The sequence below is a fragment of the Seriola dumerili genome, unplaced genomic scaffold (assembly GCF_002260705.1).
Source record: "Seriola dumerili isolate Sdu_G_001 unplaced genomic scaffold, Sdu_1.0 BDQW01000081.1, whole genome shotgun sequence".
NCBI classification, from domain to species: Eukaryota; Metazoa; Chordata; class Actinopteri; order Carangiformes; family Carangidae; genus Seriola; species Seriola dumerili.
The window spans coordinates 1,197,358-1,220,993 of record NW_019174336.1 but is presented as its reverse complement, the minus strand read 5'-3'; the positions used below and the strand labels follow the sequence as shown (position 1 = coordinate 1,220,993).

The following is a 23,636-nucleotide window of genomic DNA, read 5'->3' as shown; positions in this document are numbered from 1 at the left end:
AGATTATTACATATATCAGTAGCCTATCTCCAAAAATGTGCGTACAACTAAAGATTCTGAATATGCACATAACAACATTTTGTTTAGCAAGTAACAAAAATGTAAATAAACGCACAGATAAAGTATCAGTGTGGCAGTTGATTGGGATTTCGTCCACAAAAATGTTACATTTCGACAAAATATATAAATAAATAAATGCCACAGTAAAATTAACTAGATATGTGAGGATTCAATATTATTATTATTTTTATAAATGTTATGGTCCACATAATCTAAAATGTAATATTTGGAGTATTACAGTCCAAGGGCTCTATTTTGCTAGTTTAACGTTGGAAAAAATTGAATTGAATATGAAGTGATCTTGTGAGTGTTTTGTCGGTAATATGCAATAAACCAATCAGAGTGCCATCTCCCATCCCCTTCAAAAGCCGGGTACACCCGGGTGTGGAAGTCTCCCTGCGGTTATATCGAGTTATAATCGAGCAGTCTGATGAATGTAGAAGTGTGTGATCATAGTGCAGCTGGTGTCGGTTTCAGGCGATTTACTGAAAGTAAACACAGTGATCGGCCGTGCGTAATGGCACTGCGCTCTGGCGCGGCACTCTGGAACGGCAGCACAAAGCGGCACAATTATGTCAGGAAGCGTCCTTAAAATAACAGTGAGTTGCTGCGCCATTGACTTCAGACCAGCAGGTGTCGCTTTCTGATGCCTCAAGACAAACAATATGCCTGACCAAAGACACTTGTGTTGTGCCTGGAGCCGCTGTAGTGAGAGATAGGGCCCCAAAACTTCATGACCACCTTCCTATGTGCTTGTCGTCAGGTATCTGATCAATCATATCTAACCTAATATCAAGTGAATATTCTAACTTTTTTTTTTCATTGGTAACATAACAAAAACAAGTGTGGCATGAAAGATACTTAGGACATAATGGACAGACATGCAGATGACAACTAAAACAGGAACAGATATAGAGATGCATGTTGAGTAAAAATGACAGGAATATGATGTGTATGGAATGAGTCCGTAATGTGTGTGTGACTGTGTGTGTGTGTGTGTGTGCATGTGTTTGCATGTTTGTATGAGAGATGATCATATGTATCTATGTTTTGTGAGTAGACTGGTGTGAGGGTAAAGAATGGCATGGTGGCATGTATGGGGAGCGAAAAAGAAAGTATAGTGATAATAAATGATGTAACCTCAATATAATTGTAAAAAGAATAGAACAATAGAACAAAATAATAATCATAGAAAAAATATAATAATAATTTATATCATTTATTATTTATTTATTATTATTGTTCGTGAAAAAAAAGAGGGAGCGGGGGCCTTGTCGTGACGTCATTACGTCTGTGACAAGACCCTCCCATATTTGGCTGCCGCTTCCTGTGACAGCTCGGCGCCTCATGATGGTGTGCATGTTGCGCGTTTTGCAGTCGGGTTCCGTGTTTGCCGCGCGGCTCCGAAAGCAGGATTGGGCGCGCAAGTTGGCGGGCCTTTCATTCAGATACTACAGCACCAAGACGGCGCCTCAGATACCGGGCATGGAGTACCAGGTAAGCGGTGTCACAGCCTTTTCAGTCCGGCTGCTAACGAGCTAGCGAGCCACTAGTGCAGGAGAAGTTTATATCACAGCCATGGTCCACGGCACCGTGTTGAATTGGTCAGAAACATGGCCACAAGAGATGACATTAACTTTAGCTGGTGATGTCAACCGAGCCGAGGGGCTGTAAACAGTCAAATTAGCTGCTGGCTGCTAAGTGACAGCGCTATGAAAAGTTACAGCATGGACAGAGCTCCCAGCACTCTGTCAGCTGTACTATCTGTTATTGCCACACTGACTGGGTGAACGTCAAAGTGCAGCCAGTGTGCTAACACGTGGTCTAAAACTTTGCTTTGATGCCATATTTGAGAGCTTGACTCGGGCCTGTAAACTTTCATTTGTTTTCTTATTAGTGCTGAAACTGTTATATCTCTGGAGCAATGTACACTGAAGCCAGTCAGAAAACAATAATACAGCCTAACTTTAATACAAATGAAGGTGATAGTCTATGCCACAATACTGTGAGCAAACAGGTAATCTCCCGGGTGTGTTCCTTAAAAGTTCCTTAAGGTTGTAGTTTTTCTTTATAAATTTGTTCAAGGAACTTTCTCTAAATGTTCACTTTTATGAGAAGAAGCAGCTGCAGGAATGCTTTGTCAGTTGTTCCTACTCCTTCCTCACATTTCATTTTTTGTGCAAAATGAAAACTGTATCAAATGAAATAATGCACCTTGCATTTCATTTACCACAGCAGAATTGTACATTTATGATACTGTGTTTCCCCTATATAGATTTTGCAGTGGTTCTTATGATATTTCTTTCCGTGCACAGAAACATTACAAAGCCAGCCTATTAAACTCTGACAGCTTGTTCTGCATCCACAATGCCTGCTGGAAATGAAAGCTTGCTTATAATGTCAACATGAGGAAACCATTCACAAAGTCAGTGTAATATTTGACCGTGTGCTCAGCTGAAGTCTGACGTTGACTAATGTATGTAAACTTGCCCCTGTAGTGGTTACATAAGCTTCAAGTCATAGGTGTGCTCTGGTACTTATAGGAGTAAATGTCACCGACCTCCAGCCCCTCCCCCTAACCCCCTGTGATAACACTGTGATACTATTTATATATCACTTTATACATTACGAGTTTATTGTGTCTCACAAAGTTGCACAAGTGAGTGGAACAAGCTGTCAAAAGCTGTCTGTCAAATCAATACAGAACTCCTTTTGGTTCATGGAAACATTGCCCGTTGATATGGTGGAATTATATTAAAAGGTAATTGTTTAAAAAAAAAAAATTAATTTCTTTACATTATCAACTTTATAGTTTAAGTTATATTTTTACAAAAGGTTTGCTTTTCATAGTTCATGAGAGATAGCTACGTAGCATTTGTTAGTTAGTTAAGCTTTCAACCGAAAGTGAAGCTAACGTTATATAACTGAGCTTGCAAGTTAATGTAAATGTCTAAATTAAAATTGTGTTTTTGAAAATGTGGAATTTATAATGTGTGTCTGATATCTTAAAGAGTAAAGCTGATGTCATGTCTTTGTTTAGGAACAGTAACTAAAATTGAATTTGACCATAATTCTTTTGGTTTTTTTATAGTCTGTTAGCCAACATTAGATGAGCTATCATGTTGGGCAGATTAGCTAACAATGACATAAACATCAACAACTGCAACAGATGTAGGAATAAGTTAATGGAGTTGTTTGTAAGTTAGCATTAACATCCGTTTACTTTCCAGTCTTTCCAAGAGCTTGAAGACGAGGTTATAATATATCCTCTGAGCACCTACTTCCTCAGGACAGTCTGGATGCTACAGTGACTTGGTATTGAAAAGTGATGAGCCACTCCAATTGGGCTGGAGCTAGCTAGTTAGCATGCTAACTTCAGTAGAAGAAAAGAAGTGATAGACATAGAAGCAAAAAAGAGTTAACATTAGCGGTGTGATGAGATCTCGTGCCACAAGATCTGGCGATATTAAAATGTGACAGTGTTTCTCTTCCAGGTGAAAAGTTTCAAGATATTGGTACATAACTGCCAACATGAGTCTGACAATGAAATTAGCATACAAAATGCCCCACCACTTTTAAATAGTTTGTGTAACAGCATTTTGGGTACCCCTGTGGAAACAATAAGCAGTGACAGAGTGACAGACAAGACACGAACAATATGTAAGCACTGTAAGAAAATAGTGCCATACTGCGGCTAACACGAGCACTATGCAAAGACACCTACAGAACCACCACAGCTGTGCTGACAATGCTGACAAATGCTTTTGCATCGCAACTTCCACAGTCAAGTGCTAGAGCCACGGCAATAACGAGAGACATAGGCGTTTTCATTGCAGCTGATATGAGGCCATTTTCCGTGGTGGAAAATCTGGGATTTCAGCGACTCCTCCACACATTAGACCCTTGTACACCATATCGGCATGCACGCATTTTGCTCACACGGTGGTCCTGAAGCTCTACAAAGAGTCCAAGGCCAAGGTTGTACAGACCCTGAAAGAGGCAGAAAGCATCGCCAAAACAGCTGACGGTGGGACTTCTAGGGGTATGCAGAGCTATATAACAATTAGAGCCCACACAATCAACAGTAACTTGGAAATGGGTAAATGTTGTACTGCAGACTCGCCCACTTTTTGAGTCCGACACAGGGGCAAACATAGCCAAAGTTTTACTGCAGCTGTCACTGACTGGGAGCTCAAAAGGCCAAACCATCGCATTGCTATTTTGAAGGATAATGTGCGTAATATGGAAGTGGCTGCGCGCGAGGCAGGATTGGAGCCACACATAAATTGCTTTGCGCACAGGATAAACCTTGCGACCCAAGCTGGCCTCAGTGTAGTGGGTGTAACTTGTTTGCTCGGGCGGGTGAGACAAGTGTCTGCTTTTTTTTCATCAGAGTTCAACAGCTACCACGGTGTTGATGTCCAAGCAGAAGCTGCTATAACTGCCATCACACAAGTTAATCATGGACGTTACCACGCAATGGAACAGCACCTTGGATACGCTGGATCGTTACCCGGAGCAGCAAGCCGCCGTAGCAGCAGCTCTCACGCCCAAAACACTGATACACTGGACAGCTGCGATATCAGAGATGCCGAAGACCTTGTGAAGCTGCTGAATCCTTTGAAGACAGCCACCACAGTCTTATTTAAGGAGAAGAGCCCCACAGTGTCTCTCGTTGTGCCATGATGAGCATGACTGAACAGAGCATGACACCAAACAATGGCGATTCCACCACCATGGCCCATACGAAGAGCGCAATCCTCAGTAAAATATCGGGCAGATACAGCGGGGATGCATACCTGCTGGAGAGCACAGCGCTGGACCCAACCTTCCCGACTCTACTGCAGCTGTTTCCACTTGCCAAAGTATACCTTTCCATCCCTGCTACCTCTGTTCCAAGTGAGCGTGTCTTTTCAACTGCAGGATATATCCTTGAAAAAGAACATGACCTTAGGCTGGGCTGTGTAGCTGTAACCATCTCTTAGCTCTGTATCATGCTTGAAGAAAAATTTGGTCAGTCTGTTTGCACTTTGAGTATTGAGAGAGAACTACTTTGATTTTGATTTGCACTTAAAAAAAATAAGACTAAGAAAAACTTAGTGTTTATTTTTGTTATTTATACTGTTTTTGTTTTTTTATATTGAATTTGTGGAAAGGAGTTCAGCCAGAAGGTCAGCCGCAGCTTCAGTTAGAAGCTAGAAGCTCATGCATAGTTCATGCACAGTTATAAGGTCTGAAGAGACTCATGAGAAATCATACAGGAGAGAAGCCAGTCATTTATAGTTTGTGGCAAAACCTTTTACAGTGCTTATATTGTTCTGTCTTTTACTACATATGATAATTCATACTCAGAAAGTAGAACTTAAGGACATTCATTACAAGATGATTAGTTAAAACATTTCAAATGCACCTGCACTGTTTTGTATTTTGTGATTTTCAGTTGAATAAAAGACAATTTTTCCAGTCATATATTTCTTCATTGAAGTTTTCTTAAAAATAGTGTTAAAATATCGTCTCCTTCACGTGAACCCAGTATTGTGTAACGTCTCGTCTCGTGAGCTGAGTGTATCGTCACACCCTTAGTTAACTTTGAAGTTTGTTGCTGAACTCATGTTTCTTCTATACTGGTAAGTAAACAGCTGTTAATGGTTACATTAGCTATGTAGCAATAGCAAAAGATAGCTCCTTTTTAAAGCAGCTTTTGGTAAAACAGAGTAATTATTATTAAACTCAGAGACAGTTTCAGAGGTAAGAAAAGTTTTAAGGAGAAAGCACTAGCTAAACAAGTTATCTATCTTGTAATAATGTGTTTATTCAGTCATTTTAGCAGCGGCCCTGAAACAGTTCCTGTGAGTGTGGCAGCAGCTGCACAGGCATGTGAGTCACCAGTTGTGTTGTCAGCTATACAGTTAAGAGGCACTCTGTAAATGTTTGAACGCATCCACTGCAGGTGATAACTGGGAAGCTTTTGGTGGCTTTTAATACACAGCTGCGAGTTGACCCACCATTAGCTGTGGCTTCTCAGACATGATCTGTATCATTGCAGGTAGATGGATAACTAAGACCTATGGAGCTAGTTAACCAGCTCTCTACACTGTGTTATTGAGACAGGCTGTGATAGTGTCTGTAGCCATAGCTGTGTCCTGGCTGTTATAATGGGCGTAACATTAACTATAACTATAAATATCATTTATGCAGTTATGTGTTCAGTGAACTGACACTTGTGCTGAATGTTGTAGTGTATTCCTGAACTCCTTTGGTGTATATGTAATACATCAGTTATACATGATAGAAGTGCTATGGATTCAAATCCAGTGTGGCTTAACAATGGCTGATGTGAACAGGAGCAGTAAAGAGCACGTTCAGTACAGCTACTGTGGCCATATTTGCATCATTATATATTCAGCCACAAATGTAGCCACAGCTTCAACCAGCACAGCCAGACAGAGCGGCTGCAGCTGTAGCTGTGCTCATAGTGAGGTAATGCAGAAGTAGTTCAGAAGAAAGCACTGTGCAGTACATTACAGCTGAATTGGTCTTTTATTGTGAATGATTTACTTTTCTCTGTTTATTCCAGTTGAGATGAAGACTGGTATGGGCTGACCAGCAGACAGTGAGAGCTCGCTCTCTGGGGCTGGAGGGACACATGGCCATCCCTACATTTATTGATTTAGTGTTGGAGTCTGTGGGAAATGACATAAGAGCACTGGGTAAGTAATGGGGCTCGAACATGAGACACACAACACCTCTCTTTCTAAAAGCTTGTGACCTTTCTAGATTGGACACTTTGATGTTGACTGGCTATTCATCAATGTCTTTTCATTAGCAACAGCTCCCCACATCCGACTCCCCCAGTAGTGTGTGCAGAGGCCCCAGAGGGAGACAGTCAGGATTGGCCAGCAAAGGACCGCCCCTACCTCCACCTTCATTGTTATTATTTATATTTTTTGTCAGTTTAGGCTTGCTTTTATGTGATGTCGTCCTTTTTATTGCTTTTAATGTGTTTCATTTGTATTGCTTTTACTGTGTGTGTGTGTGTGTGTGTGTGTGTGTGTGTCTATATGGCATCTGCTCCTTATAACTGTCCTTTCTATATTGATGAATATTGTTGGTCCTCCCTCTGTAACAACCGTATGTGTGTCCCGATTTTGACCATTGTTACTTTTCATTTGTTTGTCAAAGCACTTTGTAAGCTCTGTTTTTAAAAGGTGCTATATAAATAAAGTTATTATTATAGTCTTAAGTTTTTAGTTTGAAGATGTTGCTTTGAGCTACACCCAGGCCTTGACAGCACTTGCTCATTGCAGGTCTTGTCCTGCCTTGGACTAAACCCAAACGGTTTTGGTCGGGTATTGTGCCAGCCTATGTCCAGCCCCACACCCCTCTGCTATTGTAATAACAATGTCATTATTGTAATTACATTGAGTGTAGTTAATGAGTAATTAATAGTAGTAGTTAACAGCAATTTTATAAAGAAATACAAATGAAATAAGTGAGAGAGAGAAGACAAAGAAAAATAGTGTGTGGTTGTATGTGCATGAGATATCCTACATGGACATGGAGAAACCTCCAGAAGAACAATCAATTCAAATGTTTCTGTTTTCCTCCAGACGTAGCTGCTTCTTTCCAAACTGTCGCTGAGGAAACTGAGGAGAGGCTCCATCTGGCTCTCTGACATGCATACATTTGTAATATTTAAGCATATTTTAGAATATGATATGGTAATAAGTAATGGCTGACCAATATGGGTTTTTCAATGGCCGATGCCGATTTGCCGACTTTTTCTTTTTTATTTAATAACAAGAACAAATAAGACACAAAACTGCTGAAGGTAACATTTGCTGAACATTTATTGAACACCGTTGTTTGCATTGTCTGCAAGTAGATCTGCGCTCTGTCTGCAGTGCACTTATTATAAATTAAAAAATGTTAACTTAAATGTCCACAGCTAAACTTATGAATGAAGAATAAAGTTTCAGTGCACTTGAGAGAGAACAAATTGTAAAGTTACATGAATAAAAAAATAAACAATATCAGTACTGTGCAGAGTAGCAGCTTCTCCTTGTTTTTAGATACAGTCCCAGTTAAACAAAGTTATGAGTTGCAAGTTGTAATGCAGGAAACAAAGTTTCTCAGCATTTTCCCCACTGAGCCTTTTCTTCTCATAAATGGTCCCAATCTCACTGAATACTCTCTCGCTGGAAACAGAGTCTCTGTCTATTTATTTGACTTTTTTTTTTTTAAATCAACCTCGTGAGCATTTTAATCAGCCGATGCTGATTATGAAAAAATGTCATTAATCGGCCTGATTAATCAGTTGACCACCAGTAATAAAGGAACATGTTACCCAGTGCTAATGTGTGGATCGTTGTTTTGTGTTTAATAGTTTTTAAACCAAGAGACTTATTTGTTATTGAGAGGCTGGTTCACATTCACAAAATTAAACACCTTGCCAATATAAAGCTGTAATAGTAAGTAACATGAGTGGAGCTACAACCAATGATAATACTAGTTATCAATCTATTGTTTTCATTAAATGTCAGAAAATACCCACTGTGAATTCCCGGTGTGTCTTCCTTTTTTTTAGGCCAGTAGTTAGAAACCCAGCGAATTTACGGAGCTGTAAAACGTAGATTATGTTCCCAGGTCATCTGTTCGCCTCATTCACGTCAACACGATACCTCAGGAATGTCTGGAGGGAATTTCTTTAAATGGCACAAACATTCACTTGGAGTCAGGAATGAACTGATTAGAATTTGGTGTTCAAAGATCATTGCTTCACATAAATGTCTAATTAGTTAATGATTTTATATCATTTATATCCAAAAGGCCAAAGGTCATCTTCATTGTGACATCATAACATAGAGCAAAAACACTTCTGGCCATTATTTGACACTGTAAGTCTTCAGTACATACTATATAATGAGTCATGACATGGATTTAAGCTACAACCTGAGTGGTTAGTGGAGGCATACAGTCGTGAGGCAGTTATTCTAGTTCCATGAGAAATGATTAATTTTCTGTTGATAGACTAAATGATGAATAAACTGATCATTTCAGCACTAAACATTTTCAGGTCCAGGTTAAAGTTTTCCTTTTACCCTCTGAGGTTTATTGTTAGCTGACCAGTCTTCTTATCAACTGATAGATGAGACCTGGACTTCAATACAAGTGATTGATAGAGAGCCAGTCCTGAGACTCTGGCTTCTTAACTTGTTTCCCTCACTGAGCATGTGTATGTGAAATACCTGTAGGGTAATTCCATGGATGACTCTTTTATCAAAGGTTTTTACAGTCCATCAAATCCAAGCTTCTTTCCTGTGCTGTGGTTTGATTATGGTGGTTTGTTTTTCAAGCATGCTGTGGTTCTAAACATGTCACTCTTTGCTTCTACCACAGGATGCCATTTGCACTCTGAACACACTACAGACCAATGCCGGTGCTCTGGAGCAGGTACGACGGGAGCGGAGCCACCCTCAGCTGCAGCTCCAGGCCATGAGAGGCTTCTTGGAGCGAGCCGGTCTCACAGTGAGTCACACAGTGTACAGGGCAGTTCTGTCACACAGCTGTGACAACTTCAACTATTACACAGGGTTATTGTTGTCTGATGTGATACAGAAAGTATTTCCTTTAGTCTTATCTGACGTGTGTGTGTGTGTGTGTTGTGTTTCAAAGGTGGAGGAACTAAACCATCTCAATATTATTCATGTGACGGGAACAAAGGGCAAGGTGAGCAACCGAGACACAAGCTGCTTTGTGTGTGCCGATGTCAGTAATATTTGACTATATAAGTCACTATATAATCAGATACATGTACATTTAGAGCTGAGCCGTTTGGTTTGTTGATGCAGTAGAGTGGTAGGAGGTCCCAGCTCTATCTTAAAATTTACTGATCTGACTCAACCTGTGTTTACATTTCAATCATAGATGGCTGACAGCTCTGACAGCAGGACATGCAAACATGTTTTCAAACATACTTTCATTCACTGAAGGAGATTCAAACGTTTTTAACAGCTGCACGTGTCTGTGTTTGCCTTTCAGGGGTCAACATGTGCATTCACTGAGCAGATTTTAAGAAGTTATGGGTTCCGCACAGGATTTTACAGGTAAAGGTATAGAGTGAAACGTAAGAGGAAGTGTTGCATGTCTTGGCAACCATCACTCCTATTAACAGGGAATTTGTTTTTGTAGTTTCTTCTGCTGCACCCGTGCAACTTTCTGCACCGACTGGCCATTAGTTGTCATTAAGATCAATTTTACATTAACGCTCGTAAATAAAATTTGGCTAATATTATTGTAACTGAACTCAGTGCACGCCTTCAGACGCTAAGTCCTAGCTATGCTCTGTGGTCTTGTGATAGTCTGCCTCTAGGGTGAAAAGTCTTTATCTCAGTGTGCACAATCAAGGGTCATTTCTCAGTCGTTGCATAAAATTTAATAAAGTAGACGTGGCTCATTACAAAAATCTAAATTTGTACATATTTGACCTTCCAAACTTCACAATAAATCACCTGTGGGTCCCACAATTAAAAGTTTTTCTGCACAACCACTGAATGGTGATGAAAGTTTGCCTCGCTGCAACCTACAGTCCTTTAGTAAAGATGAACATTTACACACCAATAATAGTCCAAATTCAAATGAACGTCAATCAATGTGATGAAAATACATTTTACAATAATCAAACAATTGGGAAAGATTTTTTGTAAGCACATTAAATGTTCTACTTGATGTAATTGTCTGCTCAGATGCTGTGGGCCTGTATTAAGCTGCTTATGCAGAACTGCCTGAAGCATGGGCTGAGCAGTATTTGTATTTAATCACCTCTTGTTATAGTTAATCTATGGGATAGTGTCATAATTAGAATAAAGAAATGACTAAGACATTTTAATTTTATTGAAAGCTCAACAGTACTGTTAATAATTAATTTTGATGAGGGTTGTGGTAGCAGAACAGAACAAGTTTCCTTGGGAATGATGATCTGTAGTCATGTGAAACAATGAGTCAGCAGGCGAATTCATACACAGGAATGTAGCTTTTTAAATGTCGTGTCATTACATATTTAAAATATCATGAAACTGTTGAGATATGACATCCTTGACGGCTTGATACAAGTAAATGTATAAATGACACAGTTAAAGGGGGAAGATGACAAGGTTAACATTTATATTTATGTACTTCAGCATTATAAGTATTTTTTGATTTAAGCTTCTTTCTCGGTTGCAGTTCCCCACACTTGGTACAAGTCAGGGAGAGGATTCGAATCAATGGACAGCCCATTGGAAAAGAACTCTTCACTAAATACTTCTGGCAGGTTTATGGACGGCTGGATGAAACTAAGGTAGGTCATGCATCATTTTGAAACACAGCTCCTTTATCAGTTTAAATCTCAGGATTGTTACTGAAACTGGACTGACTGGACAGAAACTAACTCTGGCTACTCATTCACTTCAATGGATTCAGAGGAGAAAACTTTAATCATCGAAAACTGACAGCATAGATTTCTTCTGTATTTTAGCTGATTGTGAATCTGCTTGTGTTCTCAGCCTGAGTAGAGCTTCAGCCTCAGCTGTGTTTGATCACTGTCACAGGTTGTAATTGAGTCCAGTGCAAAATGAGACCCTTGATGTCAAGATGAGCGTGACCCTCATGTGACAGTGTAGATTGGTCACATTATTGTTATTCAGTGTGCTGTTTGGACAGACTGATGATCATTCTTTAAAAAACTACTCACTGTGTGCCATAGAGAAGTCAAATCAAAGAATCTTGATATCTTGATATAAATCTTTTAGTATAAGTTATAACATGAGCTTACCTAAATGTTTAGTGCTGAGGTTTTGATTTAACCCTTTGAATCCAATTGAGTTTGAGTTTTCAAATGGTGTAAAATATTTTTTTAATATATGTTTTTGTCCACCTGACGAATAAATCCAATATTCACTCTCTTTACCTCTGTTTTGGTCTCATCAACTGCTAAGGCATGTACAGTACGACCTAAGAATTTGGACGCTAAAACAGTTTTTGTTCTTGAAACTCTGAAACTCTGTGCCTCAGCACATTGACTTTGAAATAAAAAATATAGCACAAAATGGCACAGTATTTTATTATTTTTATTTTTATTTATTCTGTTTTTTTATTTTTCCATTGGTAAAAGTGGTACACATTCTTACACTGTAAAACTGATCTAAGTGAAATTTCAGGAGACGTATAGAATGGTGAACACAAACTCCAAAAATGAAAGTTTGCCTCACTGCGACCTATGGTCAGTTCAGAAGTCTGTTTCTGTATATCTTCCCAAATATGCAAAATCAGTCAACATCTATATCTCCCTAAGTCTTCATTCAAATGCTACCAGAATTGACACAGACATTCTCTGGATGGTAGATATCACTTGTTTCAAACAGTGTTAGATATAGTTATTAGAAACTGGACTTTGGTTTTGAGAATGTCCTAGTGAGTAAAATAAATTGTTACTTATTCAGTCGGTTTGTCAGCGTAGGCCTAACATTGGTACACTAATGAACATGGTGAGTCATAATGGAAGAAATGTAATTGGACGGATGTTTTCAGTGTTAAATTGACTGTTAGTGTCACAAACTAATCTTTGAAAATTGCTATTTTTTCATTCACATTTCATATTGGTGATCGCTGGTGAATTGCACACATAATGAAGAGGTTCATTCTGTCACAATAAACAATATGGAGACCTGTGTGGACTGGTACTGTGTGGCAGTAATACTTTTACTTTTTCCAGTAGCAGATAGTATAAAGACTTACTATTTCAAATCCAGTAATAAGTGCAAAAGGGTTAGAACCTGCAAATTACCACTTGTGGCTTTACTTTTAATAATAGTTACAATAGAAATATTGATTATTGTAGCTTTAAAGCTGCTATAAGAGAGAGAGGATTTAAAAATACAGAGCCTTTTCATTTACTGGTCTACATTATTGCATAGAAACAAAGTGATGCAGTCATTATGTCCTCAACCTTTGACCTCCTCAGGATGCCCATGGAGGGACGATGCCAGCGTACTTCCGCTTCCTCACCATATTGGCCTTCCATGTGTTTCTTCAGGAGAAGGTATGCTAGCAGCTTGCGCTGCCTTTATCAGCAAATGTTTCTCAAAGCAGATGAAGTAGCCCTGAAGGAAGATGTACATATGGCTTTAGATTAATGTGAATTGATTGAATTTGATTAGTTTGCAATGTTATCTGGGCTGTAGATTGTTTTTTATTTTAAGTCAAGAAATCTACCTGTCAGTAATTATAAAGGTTCATCCTCTGGGGATCATAGATGTTCTCAGAAGATAAGATATCATGGCAGTCTAGTCTGTCGTTCAGATGTCTGGCTCTGGATCAGTGTGTTTTATTAACACACCGATCAACCATTATCAGAGCAAAAAGTTATAATTAGTTTAATTACTAACCTGCTTTCAATTATAACGTTGCTGTTCTTTGTTCAGGTGGATTTAGCTGTAATTGAAGTTGGAATTGGTGGAGCATATGACTGCACCAATATTATAAGGTAAGCTTCTCTATTTAAAGGCAGAGAAAGAAGTCTGTAGTAATATGTCTGGACTCTGGACTCTTATTAATAGCGGATTAATCCACGTGTGGTACTCTAGTGAGTATTTCTGGCAGCAGGATAGTGATTATGTGTTTGAGCCTAAATAAACTACAGCTTGTATTCATGGTAATGACGGCTCAGCAACCCAGTGCAACAGTGTGGCTCAGTCATGCGTGTCTAATAAGCAGCCATGCCTCTTGTTTTGTGGCTCATTTTGAGTGGAGGCACAGCACTGAACACTCACTGTCCTGCTGTCGCACATAGCTCAGGAAACTCAGCTCTTATTGAAACACTGTCATCCTTAAAGTAATGGTCCCAATGAAATGGGGGTATACAGTATATAGAGCTGCAGGGTATTATGGTAACTTCCTAGTATTGGTTTACCATATAACAATACTGTGGACAGAGGTTCTCTACAAATGACCTTGAAATGTTAATGTGGACACAAACTGTTTTCAGTATTGTGAAATTTAGATGGTTGAATGTCGTCATAGACTGTAATGTAATTGTTGGGTGGGGTGATGGGTGCAGGGAAGATTGCGGATATGTTTTCCTTTTTGTTTTTGAATAAGCAGAATAACAGGGTCATTCTGTGGGTCTGGCAATGTCTCGGGTTTTGTTTAGAGTTTGTTCAGAGTTCAGAGGCCTGTACAATACAAAGTTGTTCTATGTCGAAATTGTTCTATGTTTAATCCCCTTTACATCTACTGGCACATGCATGATTGCTCAAATGACCATACTTGTAAAGGAACACTTCAAAAGCCTGATGGAATTATGCTATTTGATGTGCTGCAAATGCCCCCTTCAATACACAACACTTCCTTCTGTATTCTCTGGTCAAGTGGCCAGATCTAAGGCCTTATAGAAATAAAATGACATGCAGTAGAGGCTTCTAATAGTTTTGGTTTAAATAAATCATATTTGTCTTCCATTCTACAAAGTTTGGTGAGCATAGGAACAACACTCAAGATATTAATCACCAAAACTGGCTTTCCTGGTGTTTTTGAGGCTATAAAAATGAAATAATATCTAGGGTTTAAAAAATATGAAACAGGATTTGAACAGAAATATTTTACAACCTGTGGTTTTGGGGCTTCTTCCTGATGTAGACAAGGTTTGAACAAAATCTGAGATTGTGCTGCAACAACCTTATCTGAAACAGGGTGATTGGCGTGAGCAGAGGTGGCCACACAAACACACATGCCACAGAAATGACATCACAGCATTATATATGTTTGCTTGACATGTGGTTTGTGAAAAACAGCGAAGCAACAACAGAAATACTGCTGACTTTGCTAGTTCCCATTTAAAGTCACATTGTGATGTAATGTTGCTTATCAAGACAGTTTAGATAGATAGATAGATAGATAGATAGATAGATAGATAGATAGATAGATAGATAGATAGATTCTGGATGTGGCAGGACTCAGAGTTCTTCCTTTGTGTACATTTCTCTCCTTATTTTATCGCCAGTTGTACCATAAAGTTCAGGCTTTTATTACAACATCTATCAAGGTTGTAATAAAACCAGTGTTTTTTCCTGTCTGCTTTGTCTCAACAGTCAGCCGTGGGCTTGTGGCATTTCCTCTCTGGGTATAGACCACACACAGATTCTTGGAGACACCATTGAGAAGATCGCCTGGCAAAAAGGAGGCATCTTTAAGGTGTGTTTACATCAGAAAGTCATTGTGATTGGACTAATATTGGAAGTAATATGACAAAAGAAAGACTCAAAGGCTTCATGCCATAGTCTTCATCAGCAGATGGAAGTTGCTATATAGTAGTGGAGATAGGAAGTGTGAAATGTGCAATTGAACATCTCGAGGAAAACTGAGCGAACTCCGTCGTCTGATGAAGACAGTGTAAAGTGCTGAATAAGTTCTTCCACTTATCTGGGGTTGGGTCACGGTCGCAGCAGGCTGAGCAGGGTTTTCCAGACGTCCCTCTCCAGCATCACTTTCCAGCTCCTCCTGGGGGATCCTGAGGCGTTCTGAGGCCAGATGGGATATGTAACTCCCTCCAGCGACTTCTGGGTATACCCAGGGGTCTCCTCCCAGTTGGATGTGCCTGGAAAACCTCCAAAGGAAGGTGCCTGGGATGCATCCTAATCAGATGCCCAAACCACTCAACATGAAGCAGCGGCTCTACTCAGAGCTCCTCACCTTGTCTCCAAGGCTGAGCCCAGACACCCTGCAGAGAACAGACACCGACACTACCAAAAGCTCATGACCCACAGGTGAGGGTCGGAACAAAGATTGAGAGAGAGCTTTGCCTTCCAGGTCAGCTCCCTCTTCACCACAACGATCAGGTGTCCACATTACTGCTGGCGCCGCAGCGATCCATCTGTCATTCTCCTGCCCCATCTTACCCTCACTTGTGAACAAGACCCCCAGATACTTTTAACTCCTTCACTTGGAAGCAGTTCAAGGAGTTCAAGTACATTGAAGTCTTTTAAAAGTAACCTGCTCATTGCTGGTTTGGTTGTTGTGGCGCAAAACACTCTGCACACATAAAATAAACGCACAAAACACTGACAGGTTGAAGATTAGACTATAGTGTGTACAATATAGGAAGCAAATCTTATCATTAGAAGTCAGAGGAAAAAGTCTCCCAAAAGGAAAAATGAATTCACTTTTTTACGTGAAACCCAACAGACATATAACCAAAGTAATCAAAGGCACATCGTTCACGTTAGTTTATGTTCACATTCCCCTTTTATCATTTTGTGTGATGGATCTGGAGTCTGAAGGCATCTTAATGATGTGGGTCTGATAAAGGATGCTGCTCCAGTAGTCGTGGTTTACAGGCCCAACAAACGAAACTATTGTCTGAGACCTGTAGCAGAAGACACAAGTTACCCCTTCTCTCCATCTCCACACAGTACTCCACTTCTTCCAGTGAGGAAAGCTGATGTTAAATCCTAAACAGGATGTTTTAGCTCGAGTGGCGGTTCTTCCCAATGCAGCTACAGTTTTGTCTTCTGTGCCCGGCAGTACACACTGGTTCACTGTGAACCTGTGAAGGGACAAAATACAAGTGGACCCGCTGTCCACAAAGATTTTCTGAATCACCAGCTGTTTATTCAGCTGCGTTGCAGGGAAGTTTGACTGGTTTTCTTTTTTCTCAAAGTGAGTTTTTGATTCAGTATGTGTTCCTCGTCTGAAGGAAATATCATCCTTGTCACTGGATGTTAATCATGTGCATGTGTTTTCTTCAGCCAGGGGTTCCTGCCTTCACAACCAAACAACCAGAACATGCAATGACTGTGCTCAAGGAGAGAGCCAAAGACATAGGAGTAAGTGACCACCAAGACTAACAGTGTTTTCAGTCTGTTGACAATTTGTCCCTAGCTGCTCAGTTGTATGTAATACAATCTAATCTGCGGCTGTTGTCATAGTGTCCTCTGTGGGTGTGTCCAGACCTAGAGGACTATCAGGGAGACTGTGGACCTCTGCGTCTGGGCCTGGCAGGACTGCACCAGCACTCCAACGCCTCCCTGGCTCTCCAGCTGACTCACGTCTGGCTGCAGAAAAGATGTCTACCAGGTTGGACTGGATGTCACTAACATTTGAATTGTGTGTCAATGACTAGAAGAAAATAAGTAATTCAGAAATCTATATAAAGATTTTCTCCATAAGAGAAAAGCTGTTTCTTCACACAGTTGACCAGGCACATCTGTTTAGTTTGGCAGGTTACTTCTTTGTACTTCTGTAATGTAATTGTCAGACTCTTGTTATTAAGCTGAAACAGAACCAGACAACTTGGATGTCTGCACATGGTTTTGTTTCTTTACCAGGGATCACACAGATTTACATCATCACATACAGATAAGTGCAACAGATGACATGTACATGATGTCCACTGAAGCTAATTTGCTAAGTTTAAATAGCCAGACAAATGAGTTGAAAAAACCAACACTGATCTTTTTTTTTCTTCTTCTTTATTTCCTTAAATCCAGAGCTGATTTCAGGTTAGAAGCAGACTAAACTTGGTTTTGCGACCACAAATTAACATGTTGGCCTGAGTAACCAGAGTAAAAGTCACTACAATAATCCTACTAGTAACATTTAGGTTACAGTCTGAACTGAATGCTGTCTTCATGATGGAAAGACTACAGCAGCCCAAGGTTGAATACACAGACAAAAAGAAATGCACATCTTCTGCCACTGTCATTAGAGCACTCTTAAAGGAGCTATTTGTATGTTTTTCTTTTGCTACATAGCTAACATTAACATTAGCAACTGTTTACTTACCAGTCTAGAAGAAATGTTGTGAGTTAAGCATCAAACTTCATTCCTTTACTCACCAACAGCTGTCTCCAGAGGTGGAAACCAACACCAGTGTCAACATTTGTCTCCATCACATCTTTTATTCTATGGAAGTTAGCATGCTAACCAGCTAGCTCCAGCTGGTGTTGTCACTTTCCCATAGAGACTCACTGTAGCCTTCAGTTTGTCCTGAAGATGCAGTTGCTCAGAGGACATATTGTAACCTCCTGTATTATAAAGACAAAGATGGCTGAAGCTCAAATCGAAAAATCAGTTTTAATAAAGCCACAAAACATTGTGAATAAGGTGTTGAGATTCATCATCAGATCACGACACTGTCAAAAAAGTAGGTTAAAAAACAACTTTTCCAACCACAATAACAACCAGGTGCTAGAAATGGTGCAAGAATTCTAAATTCAAATTTATTTATAGAGGATGTTTAAAAAACAAACAGCTGACCATAGTGCTGCACAACATCAAGAAAAAATACAATCAACACAGAGGCTCAAACAACAAAACAAGCAAGCGAACCAAATGAGGGAGACGGCTCAACTTGGCGCGAACGCGAAGGAGTCGATGGATGGAACAGATCTGATTTCTGATAAATGTCTCATGTCTGAATAAAGTTGTATCATACACCTGTGACGAAACACCATCACTTGAACAGGTGGAAGAAGAAAACAGTTCTATGTATTCCTCCCTGCCTCCGTTTTCACTACAACCCGTCCTCTCTCAACAGATAAAAGTTTTCCCTCCACCACTGCTGAGAACACGGGTTCACTTCAGGCAAAGTCATTCAAACCCAGTCCCATCATGGTGAAAGGTGAGTCACAACAAAGTGTCGACAAACTCATTCAACACTCAGGTGTGTTCAGGTGTTTAGAGTGTGAAATCAAAATGTGTAAAAAAAAAAAACATCCACATTCTGAGTACATGTGCCTCCATAAACATCAGCTGACAATAATGTGTGTGTTTGTCTTAAAATATGTTCACATCTTCATCTAACTTCAGATAATAAAATATTGATTATTAGTTAAATTCAAAGGTTCTCTTCCTTTTTCTTGCCACTGGAGAAATGTCATCTCCTCTCTGTGTCGCACCAAAATAATGATTCAAATACACAGTAAATGAAATATTTACCAGTTCACCCAGCGTGATCCTGTGTTTGGTCGCAGGCCTGGCAGACACAGAGTGGCCTGGGAGGAACCAGACTCTGAGACACGGAGCAGTCACCTACTTCCTGGATGGAGCTCACACGATGCGCAGCATGCAGGCCTGTGTGCAGTGGTTCAGAGAGACCGCAGCGCAGCATGAGAGGAATGCAACGTGAGTGACAGTTTGTGTGTGGTGCTGTTATTACACCTGCTGACTTCATATAAGTCCACCATGTCTGTTTAATATCTGTCATATTTACATTTTATTAATGAATTTTGTTTAGCATTACAAGTGAGACATTAATATTAACAGTAACTATCACCACAGCTTTTATTTTGAAAGGGTCCAAAGGGTTGAAAGGGTTATTTTGAAATTAGCTGTAAACTGATGCTCTTTGCTTTGATGTTTGATGTTTGTGTTGCAGCGGCTCTGTGGCCAGAGTTTTACTGTTCAATGCTACAGGAGAGAGAGACTCAGCAGCCATGCTCAAACTACTGGTGGTGAGTACAGCTGCTGAGAGTCATGGTCTTTATAGCTGTGGAGCAGGATGATGTGGCAGAGAAAATGTGGATACTGTATCTCAGATGTTTGTTTAATTTAATTTCATCCAATGTACTATTTTGATGGGACTGCAACAGAGGGGCCAGCCCTATGATCAGGAATGTGACTGACTGACTGACAGACTAATCGACTGATTGATTGATTGCAATCATATTTCCACAACTGGTCAGCCAGTTGGAGTTTCTGGTAAAAACAGGTTCTATTTGTTGGGTGGTTACAGCTGCAGTGTTGACAACTTTGCTCATTATCTCTAGATTTAGAGACTTTGTTTAAAACAGACTGGGTATAAACCTGGTTCAGGTCTGGACCATGTATGGATGCCAACCGGGGGCTCAGGGCTACACCTCTTGTTACCTCTCTCTCTCTCTCTCTCTCTCTCTCACTATGGCCGTAATAAAGGCAAAGCCTTTAAGTCTGTCTCTTCTAACTTTCCCTCTGAGTGGCCATGTTACAGTAAATCCAGCTGAAATCACAGTTCAGTCTTTGTCTTTCACTTATGTTTGGTGATTTTGTCAGACGACGTCACAGTTGTTATAAAATCAGGATGTGACCAGATGTCCAGACGGATACTAGGTTTTGACATAGTCTTGTTTTCATATCACATTGTTTTTTGCTGTTGGAAATATTAATGATCTCACACATAAAATTATCCATAAATATTAAAGGGGCATATTATGCTTTTCTGAATTTTCCATTACTTATAGTGTGTTATATTGGTCAGCTTCAGAGTCCACCCTCTGAAGCTGAGTCCTGAACCAAAAGATGGCCTTAAAGAGCCCTGAGCTCTAACAGATTGTGAATGGAGTACAATATAAAATGTAAATAAGAAGAAAAATGTTTTTGCAGATTAAGTGAGGATTTTAAAAAAAATGTGGATCAAACACTTGTTTGTGATTGACTGTCCTTGCTCAGAGCATACCTGGATTAATAATGTGATCAATTGATAATCTTCAGTGTTTGATAAATGTGTCTGTTGCTGTTTGGAGACACATTTCAGCTCTTGTTAAATCCATTTTCTTCTCTCATCCTGTTTCTCTTCAGCCGTGTCAGTTTGACTTCGTGGTGTTCTGCCCAAACATCACTGAAGCCATCGCCTCCTGTAACGCAGGTGAGACTCTCAGCCTATTGGTTCAGTTGTGTTCTGTCCAACTAACAGGATTGAAGTACTGGACCAGTGGTTTTACATTTTTCAGCAACAACTACAAATGAGACAAAAGTTTTTAGATTGACAACAATTGATTTAATTGTTCACGATAGCTTCAGAACGTTTCCAGACCCCTTGACTTTTCTGTGTTTTAATTTTCCCCATCAATCTACACTCATAGCTCAAATGACAAAGTGAAATGTGGTTTTAGAAGTTTTATTAAAAATCAAAAACTCAAAGGTCATCAGATCCTTAATTCAGTCATTTGTAGAAGTCTTTTGCAGGGTGTCTGGGCTCAGCCTTACTGTACATTCAGACCGAAAGTGGCGAGAGTGAAAACAATGGCTCTGGCTGCCTGTTGAAGGATGCTGTTGAAGTTTGTGGGCGCTCTGACATAGATGACCTAGATGCTAGCAATTTGCATGTTATGGTGCCAGTTAGCATGCAATCCCGTCCTGTTTTCACATTCTTATATTTTAGGCTACACGTCACTAACTCACCTGGAAGACCTACAGTGTCAATCATCAAAACCTCCTCCTTTGTGCCTGGGAACAAAGGTTGATAGGAACAAAAGTATACATGGTGGTGTTCTCTAAAGTGGAGCACTTCGACATTCTGATTGGTTCCCGCTGAACTGTGTCATAGCTCATTACCATAAAGTTGCCTGGAGTTCAATTTTTTCTGACATCCACACCGCTCAAGATTCACTGCCAGCAGGAATGCTGCTGCGCTCCACCATGACACGCTGACTTTCATAGAAAATAAATGACTTCCTGTCACTTTGATGCTCTCGCCGCTTTAAGTCTGAACATACAGTTGGAGATAGAGTGAAGAGCTCTGACATCTGGGGGGAAGCTTGGAGTAGAGTCGCTGCTCCTTCACGTTGAAATGAGACAGTGGAGGTGGTTGAGGACTCTGGTCAGGATCCCTCCTGGTTTCTTTTCTGACACTCAGGGGAAAAAACACAGATTAGCTTTTCTCCAGCAGCAACAAATCTGGAGTCTCTCTTCTCTCTTTCTTATTTCTGTAGTTCCAACAGGAAGTAGAAGTAGAAGAAGAAGAGGTGGAGAGAGTAGAGAAGGCAGTAGAGGGTTAGTGATGGTGCTCTTGATGCTGTCAGAGAGCACAGGGTTTGATACAGGCCTAATGGTACCAAACCTGGTGAACTCTCAGTGAACCCAGGGAACTGCACACAGCTTTTGTCTTTTAAAATGTATGTTATAAGATAGAAAATAAATGAGCTCATGTCCCAAAATGTTGACCTATTAATTTACTTAGATTTGGAAATGGTCCAAACTCTCAGTCTCTGTGATGCTGTTCTATTAAACAAGTGTCATTCCCTCTCAGACCAGCAGAACTTTAACGTCTCGGTGGAGAACATGTTGACTCGCTGCCTGGACAACGAGAGGAGCTGGTATCTCCATCACAGCAGGAGGGACAACACAGTTTCCCAGCTGCTGATCCAGGACACCCTGCCCATGGTCCCTGAGAAGACGGCAGACACCCTGGTGTTCCCCTGCATCCTGAGCGCCCTCCAGTGGATCACGCAGGGCAGGGATCCAGTGCTGGGAGACCCAGCCAATAGAGTCTTCACAGTGAAACCCAGTATCACAGCCAAAGCGGCTCCGCTCTGCGACGCAGCCGAGATCCACATCCTCATCACGGGGAGCCTCCACCTGGTGGGAGGGGCTCTCAAACACCTCGACCCAGCTTCCTCCAAGTAACAGGATCATGTGACATCAGTGGATTCAGACAGTTTGAAATTTGAATGGGTGCTATGCTTGTATGAATTTGCCCTCATGGAAGAAAGATAATTGTTGTGTAGATGAAGTTTTTGACTTGAGGCGTTTACCTGAGTGGATTAGCTGCACCCAAGTGTTGCTGTTGTCTTGACGCTGACTCTTAACGGTCAGCTGGTTTGGACCAGGGCAGCTCCAGACCTTCACACAGAGCCTTACTGTCTTCAGTCTCACCTGAAGCCAAATGTGTTTACATGAATTACACAGGAACAGTGATGTATACCACAACATGAGAACTGGAACTGTGTGTGTGTGTGTGTGTGTGTGTGTGTGTGTGTGTGTGTGTGTGTGTGTGTGTGTGTGTGTGTGTGTGTGTGTGCGTGTGTGCGCGCCTGTATGTGTGTGGTATAATGGTTACTACATTACATTACATTTATACAAACACCACAGGCTAGTAGCCACCAAAAAGTGCTACACAGTTTTTACATATGTGTGAAACACATTCACTATTACCTTCCACTTGTTAATTTGAATGAAATCATTTCGCACGGTTCCTACTTTTACTTTGTCAATTTTTTGACCACGTGCTTCACACACACGACTCTGCTGTTTGTTTTAGACGTGTAAATATTCTAACACTAGTGTCGACATCAGGTGGATTCATTTAACTGACACATCAAACACAGTGTAATGTTTTACACTGGATTATATTTAAGTGATCCTTAATTTAAACGTGCATCATCGGACAGTAATGTGTGTAGGTGTTGTATGTATGTGTAATGATGAAAGATGTCGGTGTAAGTAGTGAATATGAGTCAATTAAAAAATATAGATATGGAAATTGTTGTGAATATTTCATGTATTCTCTTGGATGATGGATCATCACACACAACATCACCTCATTATAAAACATGTTTTATACTGAGTTCAATTTACAGTCAAGGCTTTAAAGCAGCTGTAAACTGTGTCACTGAGTTTTTAACTTGGTTTATTAGAGATTTAATCACATGGTCTATTTAAAGAAGATGAACTGGGAATAAAAACCAGCCAGGGATCTTGGACTCAGACCTACGGTGGCCCTGAGAGCTCACTGCACTACAACATAAGAAAACATGCAAACAGAAAAAACAGCTTAATCAATTTGA

At 40.3% G+C, this 23,636-nt stretch overlaps 1 protein-coding gene across 1 annotated transcript; it reads left to right on the top strand.

The window, feature by feature from the left end:
• Nucleotides 1-1,405: 1,405 nt before the first annotated feature.
• fpgs (folylpolyglutamate synthase) lies at nt 1,406-22,834 on the top strand. The gene is made up of 15 exons (XM_022744524.1): nt 1,406-1,557; nt 9,460-9,588; nt 9,736-9,789; nt 10,102-10,166; nt 11,284-11,398; nt 13,061-13,138; nt 13,521-13,582; nt 15,186-15,288; nt 16,842-16,919; nt 17,022-17,169; nt 18,632-18,715; nt 19,068-19,218; nt 19,472-19,547; nt 20,650-20,716; nt 22,100-22,834. Exons 1-15 carry the CDS (start codon nt 1,408-1,410, stop codon nt 22,474-22,476), a joined length of 1,737 nt encoding a protein of 578 aa, XP_022600245.1. The 5' UTR covers nt 1,406-1,407; the 3' UTR covers nt 22,477-22,834.
• The last annotated feature ends 802 nt before the right edge of the window (nt 22,835-23,636 follow it).